Source organism: Oxyura jamaicensis, chromosome 1 (assembly GCF_011077185.1).
Source record: "Oxyura jamaicensis isolate SHBP4307 breed ruddy duck chromosome 1, BPBGC_Ojam_1.0, whole genome shotgun sequence".
NCBI classification, from domain to species: Eukaryota; Metazoa; Chordata; class Aves; order Anseriformes; family Anatidae; genus Oxyura; species Oxyura jamaicensis.
This window is the reverse complement of record NC_048893.1, coordinates 165,634,165-165,652,015: the sequence shown is the minus strand read 5'-3', so window position 1 is coordinate 165,652,015 and position 17,851 is coordinate 165,634,165. Positions and strand designations below refer to the sequence as shown.

The 17,851-nt window shown below is 35.6% G+C and overlaps 1 protein-coding gene across 17 annotated transcripts in view; it reads right to left on the bottom strand.

Annotated features, from left to right (window-relative positions):
• Positions 1–17,851, bottom strand: part of PCDH9 (protocadherin 9) — a 699,850-nt gene that overhangs the window by 598,720 nt on the left and 83,279 nt on the right. The window contains exon 3 of one of the 17 annotated variants that reach the window (XM_035321141.1): positions 8,010–10,388. The exons of the other annotated variants lie outside the window; for them this stretch is intronic. Coding sequence (XP_035177032.1) covers positions 10,377–10,388 — 12 coding nt within the window. The 3' untranslated portion in view covers positions 8,010–10,376. Of the gene's footprint in view, positions 1–8,009; positions 10,389–17,851 lie in introns of those variants that run through there. 17 annotated transcript variants of the gene reach the window in all.

The following is a 17,851-nucleotide window of genomic DNA, read 5'->3' as shown; positions in this document are numbered from 1 at the left end:
CCCCCAACCCCGCCCCGCAATTTTTCTTGTAAAAATCCATTATTCAATTACAACTACAAGAAAAAGAGATATTTGCCTAAAATGAGACTGCTGACAGGGTTTAACAGGACTCTTGAAAATCATCCAGGAGTCTCTCAAATTCATCACAGGCTTCTCCAAAACAAAGTGTGTAACTGGAGCTGCCATTTCTGAACTTAGTGCTAATGGTTTTCGTCTTTTACACTTCAGGGCTGAACTGAATATTTTATAGTGAATCAGTGTAGGATGCTCTTGAGGGAAAGTAGCCTAAGAGATTCTTATGAGTCAATTTTTTCTTATGTATATATTTATTTTTCCTCACAATAAACTCAAAAATGGCTTAAAAAATAAATAAAATAAAAAAATAAAGCTTTTCTTCTTTCCCTTAAATAAAAGGCCAAGCAAGAACAGACTGTAAAGGTATTATATTCATGAAGAGAAAAAGAGAGGTTAATTCAAAATTCTATGGTCTGTTGAACCCAATATCCACACGTTCCCCAAAGCAACAACAAATGCACCACGGAAACTCAATCAAGGCATCAAATCCACTCCAGCAAATGTGTTGTGCCAACCCATTATTAATGTTGCCTCTCAGGGAAATTCTATATCAGCATGAACTTGCTGAAAATATTGTTTACAAATTCACATTATACTATTTCCTTGACATTAGATGCCAAAGAAGGCAAATCAGGAGAGGCCGAGAGAAAGGGAAGAGATTCAAAGATTAGTTCCGTACACAGAACCGATCTGCCAAACAAGCTGTATGAATACGTTCAGAAACAGTTTAATATACTGATGTTAGCTGTTGGTGATTTTGACAGGTTATAGATAAGTAAGTTATCCCTGTGAAGAGAGCTTCTGTGGTTTAATTTTTCTGTATTCCCCTCCATGCCAATCACAGCAACAGGAGTGAAATATTGGTGAACGAGCATAGCTGAATTAAGCCATTCAGTGCAAGAGTATGGAGCTTAATTGTATTCCCTTGCATCTTTTCTTGCTGCCAAATAAAAACACCATTGTCCTTGCTAAAGGATTCCCTTTCAAATCTCAAGGATCTCTGCCAACTTAATTGTGAGAGTCACACTGCGTTACCGAGTGGAAGTGAGGGGATCACGTCTTCAAATTCATCCCTTCACCCGCTTTTTGGCAATATAATTTGAATTTAGTAAGCACTGCTGAACACACTGAGAAAGTTCATTTAGTAGGTACTTGCAAAAAAAAAAAAAAAAAAAAAAAAAAAGTCATTTTATAATTTGGATGCAAGCTACATTAAAAGGTCTGTACAAATGTTGCCTAAATATGCATGCTAAATGCATGCTAACTGCATCACAGACTCACAGAGAAGAAATCTGAGAGGTAATAACTTTCATAGATGAATAGCTGCAATAAGTGAGAGGGGGAAGAAAAAGGGGAATACTTTCCATAATATGACCTAATTAAAATTGTAGGTAATAAATTGATGGCAAAAAAAAAAAAAAAAAAAAAAAAAGTTCAGATATTAAACACATTTTTAAACATTAAAAATCATATTGAGATGTGAGTATTCATTAGAAGTCTCTCTGAGACCTGGGTGCATTAGAATAAATTGCACAGGAATTTTCTGTACTGCTAGTGAGTGAACCACTCCAGAATCCCACATTTTATTTATTTATTTTAAAATAATGACATTTGACAAAACAACAGCAAAACAGCAACAATGAAACAGGTCACATCTGAAGTTATTGTAAGTCATTATGGCTATTATCTGACTAGCTCTGATGCAATAAGTCTGTTAGACAGAAATATCTATTTGTTATCAAAGTTTACTTGATTTGATTTGGAAAATCAAATTGAGCTTTACATTGGCTGTTATTTTGTTCTTTAAGGGACTACTTATTAAAAGAAAAAGTGATGTGCAAAAGCATTTTCACTGAGGTGAAAGTGAAGTGTCTTTGCTGAAATATTAAATAGCACATAGAAATATGAAAAACACAATAAGGACAATTCATTCAGTAAGAGAACAAATATAAATTTGTATTCTGCACTGGAAAAATCAGCTCTTGGCATGTGTCATGCAGCTGGGACGAAACCAGTCTGTAATTTCATTCGGTGCTCCAGTTGGATTTGATTTTCTAACACCTACTGCAATAAGGAAAAACTGTTGTTTTTGCAGAAGGCTGGGCAACTAACCCTACAGAAAACCTCTAAAAACACACTGGTTGTGAATGGAGAAAACTGTGAAATGCACAAGCCAACAGTTTTATTTGGTAATAAATTCAGTCTTTTGGCATAATTGCCATATGGCACATGAATTTCTTTTTTTTTATTTATTTTTTCTTTTTTTTTTTTTTTTAAGCAGTTTTTCATTAGGAATTGATGCTTTTCTTCTGTTAAAAAAAATCATTTTATTAGGGCAAACATTCTTTTCTTGATTCCTTAAATCTGAGGGTCTGTCAAAGGTAAGAGCATATTCAAAATACCATGCTGGGTGGATGTGCATTTTGTTCTAAATCCTTTTAAGAATAAAGCAATATCCAGATGAAGATGGACCAGAACCGGGATTGTAAATTAAATCAAACACATAAAATCTGAGATTTATAGCACATTTGCTCGTTCAATCTACAGCTCATTTATTCTAAATACCTTTTCCTAATGAATAATTTTCTGGATGTCACCACAATTTACTAGGGTCAGCCACCAAGTGTAGTACAAGCAACATATTTAAATTAGTTTATTTGTTCAGGAAAGAGCAATATAACCTGACATATATCAAGAAATTATTAATTTGGCTGTACTCAGGGACAAAAACATTGCTGCTGTAATAGAGGAGCAGCAAGCGGCAAGTAAATTATCCTTTTTGATTGCATAAATTTGATTCCTGAAAAGGTGCTGAATAAATATGGATCTAGTTTAATATCTTCCAGGGAGGATATTAGGGTTCCAGCTGCTTACTGTGTTAGGATTCAGACTGTGAGAAACATGAACCAAGATCTAAGCTAATCTGAATACATAGGCAACTTGGGGCCCTGAAGAAAAAGATCCTGCTCCTCAAATCTTACTCTCTTTTTGCATCCAAGGTGCACAAGACCCTTTATCAATTGATTTCCATGTGGTCGTAGGAGGGAGAATAAAGACAATAGTGAGAGGATAGATTTATTTTCTGATTCTCCCCTCCTACAGACCAAAATCAGAAAAAGTACCCCAGGCTTAATACTGTTCCTTTTGTTGTTGGTTTCCACATCATCTGTTATGAAAGAGTCATTTTTGTGGGCTCTAGGTTTTTCCTGCACTGGAAAGAAAGAGAGATTAAAAATGTTTTAAGAGCTATCTAGTTCATGCTAAAAAGGACAAATTGTTATAGCCTACTGAATTGAAGGAAAACATTACATGATTTCTTAGGTCTGCATTTTCCCAAACATGGTATTGTGCGGTATATTAACAATAAGGAAGATTTTTCTTTAAAAGAAAGCATGAAAATACTTTAGCTAAAGTCATAACTATCCTAATTTCTCAATTCAGTGGGAATTTTGGTATGTGTTAAACTTGCAGTAAAAATGAATTATGAAAATAGCTGTCATACAGGCCATTTTCAAAACATGAATAATTCAAACAATTCCTATTTTTTTCCTCCAAAAATATTAAACTCTGTAACTTGTATAATTAAAGCAGCTCAAACAGTAAGACCTTAAAAGCAACTACTTATTCTATACTATAACATTTCATTAGATTTTTTATTGTCTTTATTTTCATGGATCTTAATAGACAATATATCCTGTGCAAGGAAAAAATGTAATCCATTTTACCAACAGTGCACAGTCAAAAGAGAGATGGAGAGTTTGCACTTTGCATGTTGTGAGTGAAAATTGAGAATATATGTAATAAGCATCTCTAAATCTTAATGAGTTATTGAGCTGTGTGTCTCCTAGTGTGTCAGCGATTCTTTTTAATTTATTTTCTAGTTTCTATAGAACTTTTCTGTAGGAAAATAAAGCTCAAATGAAATTAAAGTGAAAATATACAATGAAGTAACATTAATAAAAAGCACATGCTGTTGAATTTAAGACTATTTGCTACAAAGTACATTCATGGTTAGAATCATGCAAGGAGTGACTGTGGCAATGAAACTCCACCCAGAACTGGGACTTCCACAAGGAAGTGGAAGTGAATAGCTTCGTCACAGCTATTTTCTCCAGAGGCGCATGTGCATAAAGATACAGGAATGACAGCTGCAGCTTATAATACTGAAAATATACGTTATCCTACATTTTTTAAACATTGAAGGCAAATAATTTTATTATGCTTGAAGAATACATGAAGACATATCTTGTCTTCATTGTTCTTCATGCAACCACAATTTTAGCAAATCTAGCCTAGCTCAGAATTTGCATAAGAAAAGTCTAAGTAACAAATACAACTCAGAAGGAGCTATGTATATATATGATAGAAATATAAATATCATCAGTGAGATTTAAAGGAAAAAAAGATCATCAACAAAAACTGTGGACTAAATATTCTGTTCAAATGAACAGCAGGATTTGAGAAACCAAAACTAGGTACCCTCTTCAAACACAGACTTCTGATAAAACTGTGGCTAAACGGCGCTTAGGGCAAGCAAGTTTTTTTTTTTGTTGTTTTTTTTTTTTTTTATATATATATATATATATATATATATATATATCCTAGCACTGCATGTTGCCACCACCCATAAGAAAGCAATTCTTGCTATCTGTAATATGCTCATGTCTTCCAGATGTGCAGTGACAGCAGTATCACAAAACTGTTCTGATCTTTGCCACTGAAAAGTTTTTCTAAACATCTAATGTAAATAGCCCATCCTTCTGTTTCAAATCACTACTTTTTGCTTATCTAAGTTGTCTTAGACACATACTCAAATGACCTTGATACAGAGACATAACACACATGAGCTGAGCTACATCAATGGATCATGTCTAATTACACTTTAATTGCCACTGGCTAGGAGTACTCACACAGTCAGCTACTGCAGTGCAGAGGATGTGAAGCAACCATAAAGCTTGTGAAGCTTGGTCATATGTCTAATCTGAGCATTAAATCCATTCTTCTGCCTTCTCAGAAATGCATGCCTTCCTCTCTACTCCATCTAAATATATAAAGGGGGCTTGATAGGGTTTTGATAATCAGCACTTCTGAATCACACCTAATAAATCTGGCACTGCACTCTGTTGCTGCTCCATCTAGCAGGGTAAAGCACATAACTCTGAACTGGGGCAAATTGGGCTGAACCCATTTTGCTTGATGGGAATCAAAATGATGAATGTTTCCTACTTTTTCAGGGAGACATTCATGTATGATGTGTATACCCTATACAGTGAAGCAAATTGGAATTAACTAAGAAAATCTAAACTTAATAGTAACACCACTATTTCACCACTGCAGCATGGCTGTATTCAGAAGAGAAGGACAAACAAGCAGTCTTTGAGAAAGTAGGTGAGTGTTCTAGAGCCACCAACTCAGAGATAATATCCGGTGGTCAAAGAGCACTTGAATACAATCATGTAGAATAACTAAAACAAAAATCAAATAATTATTTCTATCCACTCATTTCCAAAGTCATCAGGAAGTGTTTGTTGTCATTATCCCAGAAAGACATACCACTGCCACTGCTTGTGTGTTGCATGGTTCAACAGTTCCACTACCCTAAAAGCTTCAGTAGAGCCTGCTGGCAAAATATTAGGGAAGACTTCCTAATGACACCAAGTCTGACAGATTATGAAGCAGATCTCCCAGTATGGATGACTGAAATACAGTCATTTAGTATATATGGTAGATTCAGTCAGACTGGTAGAAAGTAGAGAGCTGCAAAGAACAAAAAGTACTGGCTGTTTTCTAACATCTTCTATTCACCCTGAAATTCACTAAATCTCTTGGTGAAATTGAATAATCCTAAAAGGTTGGTGTCCTAGCAAATTATGACTAATAAAAAGTGCAAATTTTTATTCCCACTCAAAGATGAATACAGAAATCTAGTCCCTCCTTTAGTTTTTTCCCTGTTTAGTATTCACTGCATATTTGACTGCACTAGGTAAATGTAATCCATATACCCTTAGCACTCAGCCTGTCTCACTTAATAACTTATTTATACCTATATCATGAGTATTTGGCAAAGTAAACTTTCTAAATTATGTTAAATTGCTTTTATGAACAACTTAGCTAAGCAATGAAGAGAAGTTACACACCTTCATAGAACCAAAGAGAGATCCTGCCTGCTTAATTTTACCCACCTTAAAACTCTTCAGTAACTGCATAAAAATACAGGCACTGTTATGTGGAGAAATAGTTCAGTAGACATCTAATATTAAAGCACACATTAGACTCATATCTCAGAAAATTGGTTCTGAACACCTCTTTTAGATAACTAAAAGACTTTCCACAGCCATTTATTGTGATAATATACAGAGCTCTGCAGTTAGACAATGACCCCCCAGTGTGATATCTCAAGTCATGTCACAGCTTTCTGTCTTTTTGCTCATGACTGTCCATTGGGAAATACATTTCTTTTTTTTCTTTCGGCTCTGCTAGATTTCAAGACAGTTGAATGAAGAATGAAGTCAGTATCACATGGAGTTACAGTATGTTTTAAAAAGGTCTCTTCTTGAGCATATTAGCTCCTATCACTAGGGTGGCCATTATGTTGCCACTGACAGAATAATGATATTATACATATTATACTACATATATCATACACATATATATCTATGTACACATATACATATCTTTTGCACTAGTGTTATATGCAATATGTTATATACAAATAAATTAATAAAAAGAAACTACCTACAACGTATTAGAAACCTCTACCTTTGAGAAAGACATGCTAGTACTCTCAAAATCATTTGAATAGGTATCAGAGTGTTAAGAAATATGTGTAACTACTAACGGAAATGGAATAAATAAAAATATTTCATAATAATTAAAATTATTACTATCATAAAAATTATTACTAGCAAAGGTATCTAGTTTTTTAGAAATGCATCTATCTATTTTTCACAGTCAATGGACTAATGTGTATATGTACTCGTTAGATTTTCATAGATCAGCTTTCATTTTCTTTGTGTATAAGCTAGAAACAGGAAAAGCATAGTAAACTTAATATTGGTATTGTGTGCCACATAATAAAATCTAACATCTGCTTGCAATGTGCATTAGAAGAAGAAGGTATAGATTCCAATTGACGTACTATTTTTTGCACAGATTTGAAGTGACTGGTTCTGCCAAAGTTCTTAAATCTACTACAAACACTTCCGGTGATTGGTATTAGAGAAAATATAGAGAGAAAGGGAAGAGGAACTACTGAATAGAATTGTTAAATGATTAGTCTGACATCTTATAGTAAGTTAAAGGCAAGTTAACTAAAAAAAAATGTTTCCTTATTTCTTACAAATTCAACCTGGGATTCTCCTGATACCAAGATGTAACACAGACGATTTTTTTCATGGCTAACCAAAATATCAATCCTGAAAATTCTGTTGCTACGGTATCTGTGAATCTAGTTAAATTTCTCAGGTGCCACATCCTGGTGTATTGAGTTTAGGCACCCATCTTTTAGCAGTGGGGGACTCCAGGGCTCCTCTGTGAGGAGGAGGCTGGGGCTGCCCTGTGACAGACACAGCTGTTGATTCCTGATGTCTCCAATGGCCCCACAACAGGACACAGTTGGGCCCAGCAGCCAGCACCTTGGTGAAAGCATTTTTAAGAAAGGGCAAAACATCAGACAAGAGAGAAGAGAGGAAAAACAAAAACAAACAAACAAAAAAAAACAGCCCTGACAACCCCAAAGTTAGGAGAAGAAGGAAAAAGGTAGAAGAGGTAGGAGAATAGCAGAAAGGATGAGGAGGAGGAGGAGGAGGAGGAAATGAAAAAGGAGGAGGAAGTGAAAGAGGAGGAGGTACTCTACACAACCCCAAGCACCTGTTCCCCATCCCCTCCTGAACTGTTTAGGCTTGGAAGAAAGCTTGTGTTTTAATTTGTTTTTGTTTTTCACCATCCAACTTTATTTTAATTGACAGTAAATTAATTTTCTCTGAGTCTTTTTTGGCCTTGAAAATGATTGGTAAGTGATCTTGCTAGCTTTATTTCCACCCACAATATTTTTCATTTTGTCCCCTGACTTGTTGAGGAGGGGGAATGAGAGAGCTGGATGGGCATTTGGCATTGCCAAGGTCAGACTCTCCACATTTTGTACACTAAAGATTTTCACACGTCTAAGGTCCTGCTTCTGCACACATAAGGAGGAGTCTAAGTTTCAACAGAGATGAGGAGTTTCATACCTAGGGCAGACTTAAGCCACATCAGGATCAATAAGCTAGATGTTCTTCTGCCTCCTTTTTCTAAGGGCTTGATCTTATAGGCACTCTTGTGCACCTGTAGCAAATTGAGGTTTCTACAAAGTACCTCTGTAAGTACCACTTAAAAAAAAACTGTCTCCTGGAAGAACCACTGGTCCTACTCATCCAGTAGTTCAAGCACTCATGTAACTTTTGAGGGGATTAAGTTCAATTGCCTTTCAAGAGTATTCCAACTCCCATTATCAAGTGCTGTAGCCATGAGTCTATGATATTTTTTGTTTTATCGTTTTTGTTTTTTATTTCTGCTGATGTAACTGTATATGATGATCGACAACATGTGCCGATCCCCTTTTCACTGCTGTTAGCTTACTTAAGTAGATCTCTCCTCATCACAGTAAATTTTGTGGATTCCACTTTCCCTTTGAACTGAATGGGTAAAGATCTAACCAAGTTTCAGGATTCAGCCTCACAGATGGACACACATGCAAAAGTTTGGCACGGCAACGCTCAGGATACAGCCCCTGGTTCTTTATTTGCATCTCAGCATGACTGCTTCCTCTATGGTTTACAGTAGAAAAATAAGTTATGTTGTGAATTTAATGATGTCTTTGCCTTTCACTGACTACAGATTATGCTTATTAAAGAAGTTTCTGTTTGCTATTGTTTTGCATCTGGTTTCCAGCATTATTATTATTATTTTATACTGCTTTCCATTCAGCTGAGCAAGAAAGCTATGGTAGTAGCTTAAAAAAAAAAAAAACAAAAAAAACAAACAAAAAAAAAAAACAGCTTCTTATTCACTCCACGGCCTAGGAACCAGATTTATGAAATACCATGAAACAAATATGAACTATTTTATAATACATTTTTCCTGTCCTCCACCATAGACCCTGAATTTTCTGTTAGCACTGGAAGGGGGGTAAGTCTGTTATGTGAGCCAGGGCACTCCTGAAAACAAGATTATAAACCTCAAGTGGATACAGCAGATAAATATTTATTTTGTTTAAAATAAATTGAGCAACTCTTGGATTATAACTGGAGTCATATGTTATAAATCAGCTTATTGAATAACACAGCCTTGGAACAATCACTGTTCTGGGACACAGCATTCTTCTACATAGTGAAACTTCCACAAAAGTAGCTACAGTCTATGTTGATAATAATAAACACTAGAAAACAATATTTTTTCCTTTCTTTCTGGCCCTTTTTAAAGAGCTTTGGACCTAACCCTTATGAATTACACAAGACAGACATAAAATAAAACTATCTACCTTGAACCAATAGGAATTCCTTTTATGCCCTTTTCTGAACCTGCACTTTCTCTGTTATCATTAACGTATTATCTTCCATTAGTAAAGCTTACACTTTTCATGCTGTGAAAACCTGTGCTAAGTTGCTACATCTGCAGGACAAGTCTTTTCTGTGCTTGTCAATACAAAACAAAAAAATAATAAAAAAGAAACTCAATACCAAATCTTATTACTTTCAGAAGGGCAAGAGTCTCAAGAATTAAAAAATAATATTAATAAAAAAAATAATGGAGGGTCCTCACTGTCAAAACAGGGGCAGTTAGATACCCTGAATTCTTCCACCACTCCAGGCATGTCAATCAAAAATAACACAATGCAAGAATATCTGAGTGACACTCCAAGCTGCATTCATAAGCAACCTGTCTCATTCAAAGTCAATGAAGAGACAGAACTTACAAGCCCACACTGGAAAGTTATTGAAATGTGACTGACATCTCAAAGGAAAAGTGTCAACAGGGTAGCATGACCCCGTGCTGAAACACTGCAAGGTTAATCAAAGTTATGGCAGTCGGGAGGTAGAAAGGCCCTACCTTAGACTGATTTTTTGTACTCAGGGCACTGACTGGGCCACAGTCTCATATTCACTTTCTCTCCCACTGACATTAGCATCCTGATTTTGTATCATTTGTCCACTCTTCTTTTGGTTTCCTTTTAGAAAGATACTGATAGATGTTGCTGCGAGAAGATCTTCTGCATCTGAGTAACAATAGGTCTCCCTTCTCCTCCTTTGGGACTCATTGTGCCGTTAACCTATGAACTAAGATAGTAAATATACCATTGTGAGATTAAAAGAAAATGCTACAAATTGTAGAGTTATTGCTCAAAAGAGAGTAGGTAAAGTCTGAGTTAATAGATTAGAATTCTGTCCTTTTCTGTCCATGGAGGAATAAAGGGACTCTCAAAATAGGTAAAAATATTCAGACTGTTTCTTAAAGTTTTCTATGCCCATGTTCAGAGAGTTCCTGACAATTCATTACTTGCCAATATCACATTAAGAAATACACTACACGGACATATCTCCTGCTCTCATTTCCCTTCCTCCCCCCCCCCCCCCCCCCTTTAAAAAAGGGCTATAAAAGGTCTACAAAGACTATTTATTTCTTCTCATTATATTTTTAAGATATATTAGTAACTATTATTTTTGCTTAGTGCTATTACATTTATAATGTTGACCAGAAATATCCATTTAGCCCCAACATATTCAACAAAGTAACAATGCTAGGAATAGAGATAAATTAAAGAATACATTTTACCAATGCAAGTTATGTTCATATGCTCATGGTTACAGAATGGAATCCTTAAGTAATTTAAGCAAGCATGACTTACTTTTTTATACTTATATATATAAGATATATATAAGTAGTTCTCTGGTATATATTTTCTTCCTTGATGGCATATTTTCACTTTGTTGAGTATACTTCATATGTTTCCTGTTTTCTTATTCTGTCAGCCGACAGTAATATCCCACGGATACAAATAGCACCTTCTTGATGTTGCATATAATCAGCTAAAAATGCTAGTGGCCCCATTCTTTTGGCTTCGTTCCCTGTTCCTCCTACTTTTCTAGAAGGCAAACAGCCTAGAAAGTAAATATGCTTCTTCCCCAGAGCCTATGGGCCTAGAAACCCTTTTTTCTCCACAGACTCACTGTCTCATTTCTAAATCAGTGGCTGCACTGAATGTCACACATTTCCATTATGCAATCAGTCCTCCAGTCAATTATTTAATTAAAACAAGATTTACCAAATAATACCCCTTCTGCTCCAGTAAAAAGATAGGAACAATATGATAACAAAATATTTATTTCTTTATTATTAATTACTTTTAAACCAATGATGGTGAAAATTCAGATGGGGGAAGATCACTTTGGGAATAAATTATATTAAACATGACCAACAAGGACTTTTCTTTTAGGAAGATTAATGGTTTAATGTTTAATTAATCCTATCCATTTCTGCATTTATGGGGAGGCAAAGAAGTCTACTTTATAATGTGGAAAATTAAATATTAAAAACTTTGTGCCTATTTGACTTTACATTTTCTTGTTATGAATGGGTATTTTCACTTTATTTCACTTTCTTCAAGCTACAAGAGACAGAAGCAATTACTGCAGCTCTGCTGAACAAAGGTATTCTCAATGTACCTCTGATACTGCCTTGCCAATCCCAAAACAAAACAAAAAAGTAAAAACTATTTAAAGTATTAATAGAACCTTTAAAACTTACAGTCAAAATGACACAGGTTACTCAAGATTAGAGAAGGCCAGGGGGAACTTCAGAAAAACTGAACAAATTTATTTGTTTAAGAAGCTCAACAGATAAAATTCAGTGTAGACTAGAGGCAATGCACATTGTATGAAATAAGGTGAATTACCCCTAAGTTTAAATGGGTTTTAAATTAAGTGCACCTATTCAAGGAAAAAGATGTGGAAAGTATTTTGGACAGTTCAACAAAACCACTTGTTCAGTGTACAACAGTAGTCAAAAAGCCCGACAATATTATTAAGGTCTGAAGAATTCAGACGAATAACGAAAGAATAACGAAAATAGAGCTTTTAAATGCAGTGACCTTAAATACCGTATGTTCTTGTCTTGTCTCAAAAAGCAGATTTTTTAATTTTTTTAAATGGTCCATCCAGAGGAAAGCAGCGAAGTAATTAAGATGGTTTGAATTACGACAGCACCTGAACTGCAAGAAATGACACAGCACAGGTATGGATGTACACCCTGAATGGCTCACATAGCAGAGAGTTTCTGTTTTCTTTCCTCTTCTGAGTTGTACCTCTGAGAATTGGCCCAGTATCTTGCTGCTATGAGAGTCCTGACTCATTGCCACTCCCTAACAGAGCCCACACTGAGCCTAAGTCCCTGCATGGTTCATAGACCTACAATGGCTGCAGCTCCCAGTGCCTGGCCTGCAGCATGGGGCAAACTAATGTCTCAACCTCCCCCCTTCCAACCCGCCCCCCCCCCCCCCAGAAAAGAAAAGGAAAAAAAAAAAGATTCTTTTAGGCAAAATGTACTACCTTCTGTATCTTGCTACACTACCATATGAAGAGCACATGAGGGGTACGCGAGCAAGAGACAAAATGGGGAGAGGAAGGTACCTGGCTTATATACTGTTGGATGGAAAACTTCTGAAAGATGATTCCTTCCATGTCTGCCCTAGGACAAAATGGTCCTCTCTCTTCCTTGTGCCATCCTTGCTCTACTTTCTAATATCCTAGTCATTTTCTCCCGTCTCATATTTTGACCTAGTTATCCTTCCTTTCCCATCTATCTTTGTTTACTCCTTTCTGACTTTCTGTGCCTCTTGTCTTCATAAAGGTCTTGGAGGTTAAGCGAAGCCTAAATTGAATACAGTTTTAAGACTTCCATAGCAAATTATCTTTCTCTCCCTTTCGATTCTGGGTACTTGAGCTTCTTGAGAGATGCAGCCCAACAGGCTGCCAGTAATTGGCTGTGTGCTATGTTGTGCCTGATACTCTGAATGTGACTTGTTCAATTTATGTTGAGAACCCAGTCTGATAGTCTGATTACAAGATTAACATCTAATATTTTATCCCATATGATAGCATTCACTTCTTTACTGTCCAGTTTTGGGGCAGGAGTGTCCTGATATGCACTCTTCATTCTCAAAACAATGACTGAACTTAAATTGAACACTGATTCAGATAAAGTCTTCTGGAAAACATTGAATGTGGAGACCCCTCTCTTTCATATTAGAATTAGTCAGGAATGTCATATAGTCTTATTAGAAAAGTATTAGTCACCACATTTTCTTCTATTCTGATTTTTAAGTCTTTTGATGCTCAACAAAGTGAGAACAAGAGCCCAAAGACCCAAATGTCTTTGCCATAACCACCATCTATTTCTACCTATTTCCCATGTTTTAATGTTACTGCTGTTATAATATGCACCTAGAACAAATTGTGACATCTGCGTGTAAAAGTCAAAGGACACAAACTTCTGTAAATCTATGACCCTAATAATGTCTCATCCAGAACAGCCATTGAGCCATTTTATATTATTGACTGTAAGTGGGATCTAGGTAGTACTGACAGGAAGCCTGGAGGCCTGAATTTCTAAATGTAACTTTACTATTGGTTTCTTCAGTGAAGTAAAGTTGCTTCCTTTTCCTCCCATCTGTAGAATACAGCTAGTCAAGTTTACAACCTTGAAAAGGTTTTTAAATCTACTTGAACAAATGCCAAAGAAAGAACTAGGTATTTCTTATATTTTAATCACTGAGAGGTTTTAAATAAGCCATCCTCACAGAGACAACCTCAAGGTTATACTTGACCTCTGCTGATTAATTGCTATTTTATAGGTATTTGTAGAAGGTATTTTGTGTAAATATATTGTTTTTATTTATTGATTTGTGTGTGCGTGTGTGTGTTTCTCACAGATGTTTTCAATAAGAAGATAGATGTTTGGTTGGAATTCAAGACTCCTGACCCTGAAGAAAAGGATATTTTAGAGAGGCTAGCTCAGTATGAAATTTAGAAAATGGAGTTGTCTGGCAAGGAAATAATTATTAAAGAAATCTTGAAAGAAAAAAGGCTTCAGATCCAAGCCTGATATTGTGGCCAATAAAATGAAGATCTGAAACAGGCAAGAAGTTGGCATCCCTTCTAATGAAAGTCCATTTTTTCTTACAACTTTATTAATTAGGACCCTCAGGAAATTTAAAAGTAAAAAAAAAAAAAAAAAAAAAAAAAGGTTGAGAGGGAGCATTTGCCAGAGTTGTTGCAGCATGTGTCAGACCTCCTCACTTTTAAGACATGTACACAAACCAGTAACATTCTATCCATTCCAGCACAACTGAACTCAGTGGGAAAATTCCACTCCGTTCAGTTCACGTATCAATTTACACTTAAGGGTAAAGTGGTTAACTGTCTTCTCTAATTGAATTGTTTTTATTATGGGTTCTGGTTTGCCTAAACAGCATGGCATTCAGTACATTAAAGATGCCATACACTGGTTGGGTGGCTCAAACTTAATTTTGTTGGAAGTTATAAAAAAGAGAAAATAATCAAATTATTTTTTCTTCTTTTACTGCTTATTTTTACAGTTTACAGGATCATATCAAGGTCTCTGAGATGCTATTGCTAACAGACAAAAAGTGCAACACCTTGCATGCTAACTAGTTTTTGTTGTTGTTGTTGTTGTTGTATATATATATTATTTTATTTTTTTGAAAAAAAAAGAGAGATGGAGGAAAAAAGAGAGATGCAAAAGAGAGATGGAGGAAGAAAAAAGAAGAGAAATATTCAGGGCTGAGTCTGTGTCATTCTTGATTTATATTTGCCAACTCCTATAGCTTGATTATTAAAACCTTTTTTTACTTCTTTTTTTTTTTTTTTTTTGGCATCATGTAATTCAGGGAGGTTGTTTAAACAAAATAAATATGCTTATCCACTCTGAAAAAATTTCAATCTGTTGTGACAAGAACTAAAGGCAACCAGACCTTTGAAGTAAAGTACTCCGTCTACTTAAAATGAAAAGGTACTCCCTTTCATTAGTAGGAGTACCCAAAAAACTCCAACAGGTTTTAAAATGGTAAAGCAAGTTTGTATTTGAACTAAAGCTAGACCAAATATTTTAATAGAAAACAAACAAACAAACAACAACAACAAAAAACAGAATTTGTATTTCTCTAAAACAACAGAAATAAAGTGGATTTATAAAGTATGTTCCTTTCAGCTCTCATATTTTTGAAAGCAATTCCTTCCTTCTGGGCTTGGTTTCAGATCAAGTGGCTCTATGTTGCAGCACACTCTGAGCAGTCCTCTCTAGATCCCTCAAAAGTTCTCTTTTCATCACATCTGCACTTCTGCCGCATGTCTGCTCCCTGCACTTTCCACTAGTTCCCTCCCCTCTGCCCAAGCTTCAGGCTCCCACATAGATGGACCACACTGCGTACCCTCTGCTCTGGGATCTCTCCTCCAAAACAACAACAACGACAAAAAAGAACAGAACTACCTACCTCCTGCCCACTCACTCCATTTTTAGAGAAATAAATAAATGAAAATAAATGTCATCCATCACAAACGTACATTCAGGAACCAACACTGTTCTTCTCACAAAACATCAATGCAGGCAGGAGAGATTCATGACGATAACAGGGAGAACCATAGTGGAACATACATCACTGTCTGCATCTGATGCTATTTCATATGCTCTGTGCAAAGATCTGAAAGGATGACATTCCAGTGGACAAAGGGTGTTTCAGAATAATATTAATTTATTCTGCAGCCTTGCACAATCTGCACTGAGAGCTAGTGGGAACAGATTGAACACTACTACAGATCTCTCCAGCACAGACTCTTCTACAAATGCAGAATTAAGTATTCATGAAGAGATTTCAAAGGTCTAAAATGACTGTAGAGCTTTCAAGATGCAACACTCTGAACTAAGACACACTGTCAAATAACAAGTCATAAATGGAAAGGCAAAATTTATCTCCTGAATATAACATCTATTATAATTATTTTTCCCTATCTTTGCTTTCACAAATTAACTGAACTAAATTTCCAAACAGGAACAGAAGTAACTGACAAAAAAGGAATTACCAGAAGGAAACATAAGTATAAATGATTGGCACTAAACAGAACAGTTTTCTCCCTCTCCAGGTTTTTTATTTTTCTCTAAGCGTATAACAAAATGGCTGCTAGTTACACATTTCTGATCAAGAAAACACAGAACTGTCATAAAAAACAACAAAACAAAACAACAATCCCCTTGAAGCTTTTGAAGCTCAGATTGATCCTTCATAATATTTTTTTTATTTTAATAGAGAATACAATTTATATTTCATACTAATTTTCAGCACTGACAACTTCAAAAAAAAAACAGAAATTTAGAACAAAAAGCCCCTGTGTGTTTTGGTCAACTTACATGCACCAAATTCCACCAAAATTTTCCTTAGAAAGAACAATATGGAAATAATAGAGCTAATGTAAAACACTTCCAGCACAGCTGTGCATATGCCATAAAGCACACCTGAAGAGCCAGGTTGAACTCATAGTTAAGTATAGTCATTAGGGTGGCATTAATGTGCATTCTTTTACAGGAATAAAGCAGATGGAAATTTGATGTGGCAATACTGAGAAAGTCACAAACCACTTTTGCTTAAATTCCTCCTTGCCAGGAATAATAAATTCCAAGGGACAGATGTCCCAGGATGTTGTCAGAGCACTGGACTCTACAATAGTTCCACTACAGTGGAACATTTTGAAATAAAAAGCTCATTTTTTACCTCTGGTGGAATTCAAGAAGTACTCTGCAGTGAGTAGTCAATGGGTATGCTGTTCACCAGTGATGACTACACCCTGTTGTACAGATTGTGCACCAATGCCTACACCTCACTGTCATTACCCACACACACAGGTCATGCACTGAATCCAGACTCACCGTGACTGATTTTTCATTATTTTTGCATGTCAAAATCAAATAAATGTATCCACATAAAAACATCCTCAAATAATTATTTTCCATAAACTTAGATTTGACACACCTGAATAAAGATAAGGAGGGTTGTTTCTAACTGAATCAAGTTACAGGACACTGCTTTTAATTTTCAAGATTGCTGAAAGAAGAAAAGTGAGTTTTTGCATATAATCTGGAGAGGGAAGAAGGAGAGCAGCACTTATTTGTCTCTTTGCCTGGAAGGATATTTGATTACACATAAGGCACTAAATGCATTGACGTATTTATTTCCCAAGGGAAGTGACAAATCAGTATATACCAGCAGAAACATTCTCACTTCTAGAACAATCCCCTCTGTCGCTCTGGGTGACTGTGGGTGACTGTATATGCTCTGCCAACTTTTTTTTTTTTTTTTTTAATTGGGGTGGGAAGGGGGAAAGGGGTAAAGATAACCAACACATATACTCACACACACACAGATATGCAGAAGCTTGAGAGGATTTGGGTTTTTGACCTCAGAGAAAAATCAAAGCTGCTTTATTTTCCCTTCCTGGCTTCTTTAGTATCTCTTTTTAATTCACAGTAATATGATTTATAAAGTATTTTTCAAGCACAGATTTATAAATAAATATTGGAAACAAAGTAGTCTTAGTGTATTAGGTTATCAAATATTTTTCATATGTACTTTCCTATATATCCCCCCATTACTATGCCATATAAGACTAACACAGTGGCTACAGATTCACCACTTCGTTATTATAGAATAAATTAAATATATATATATATTAAA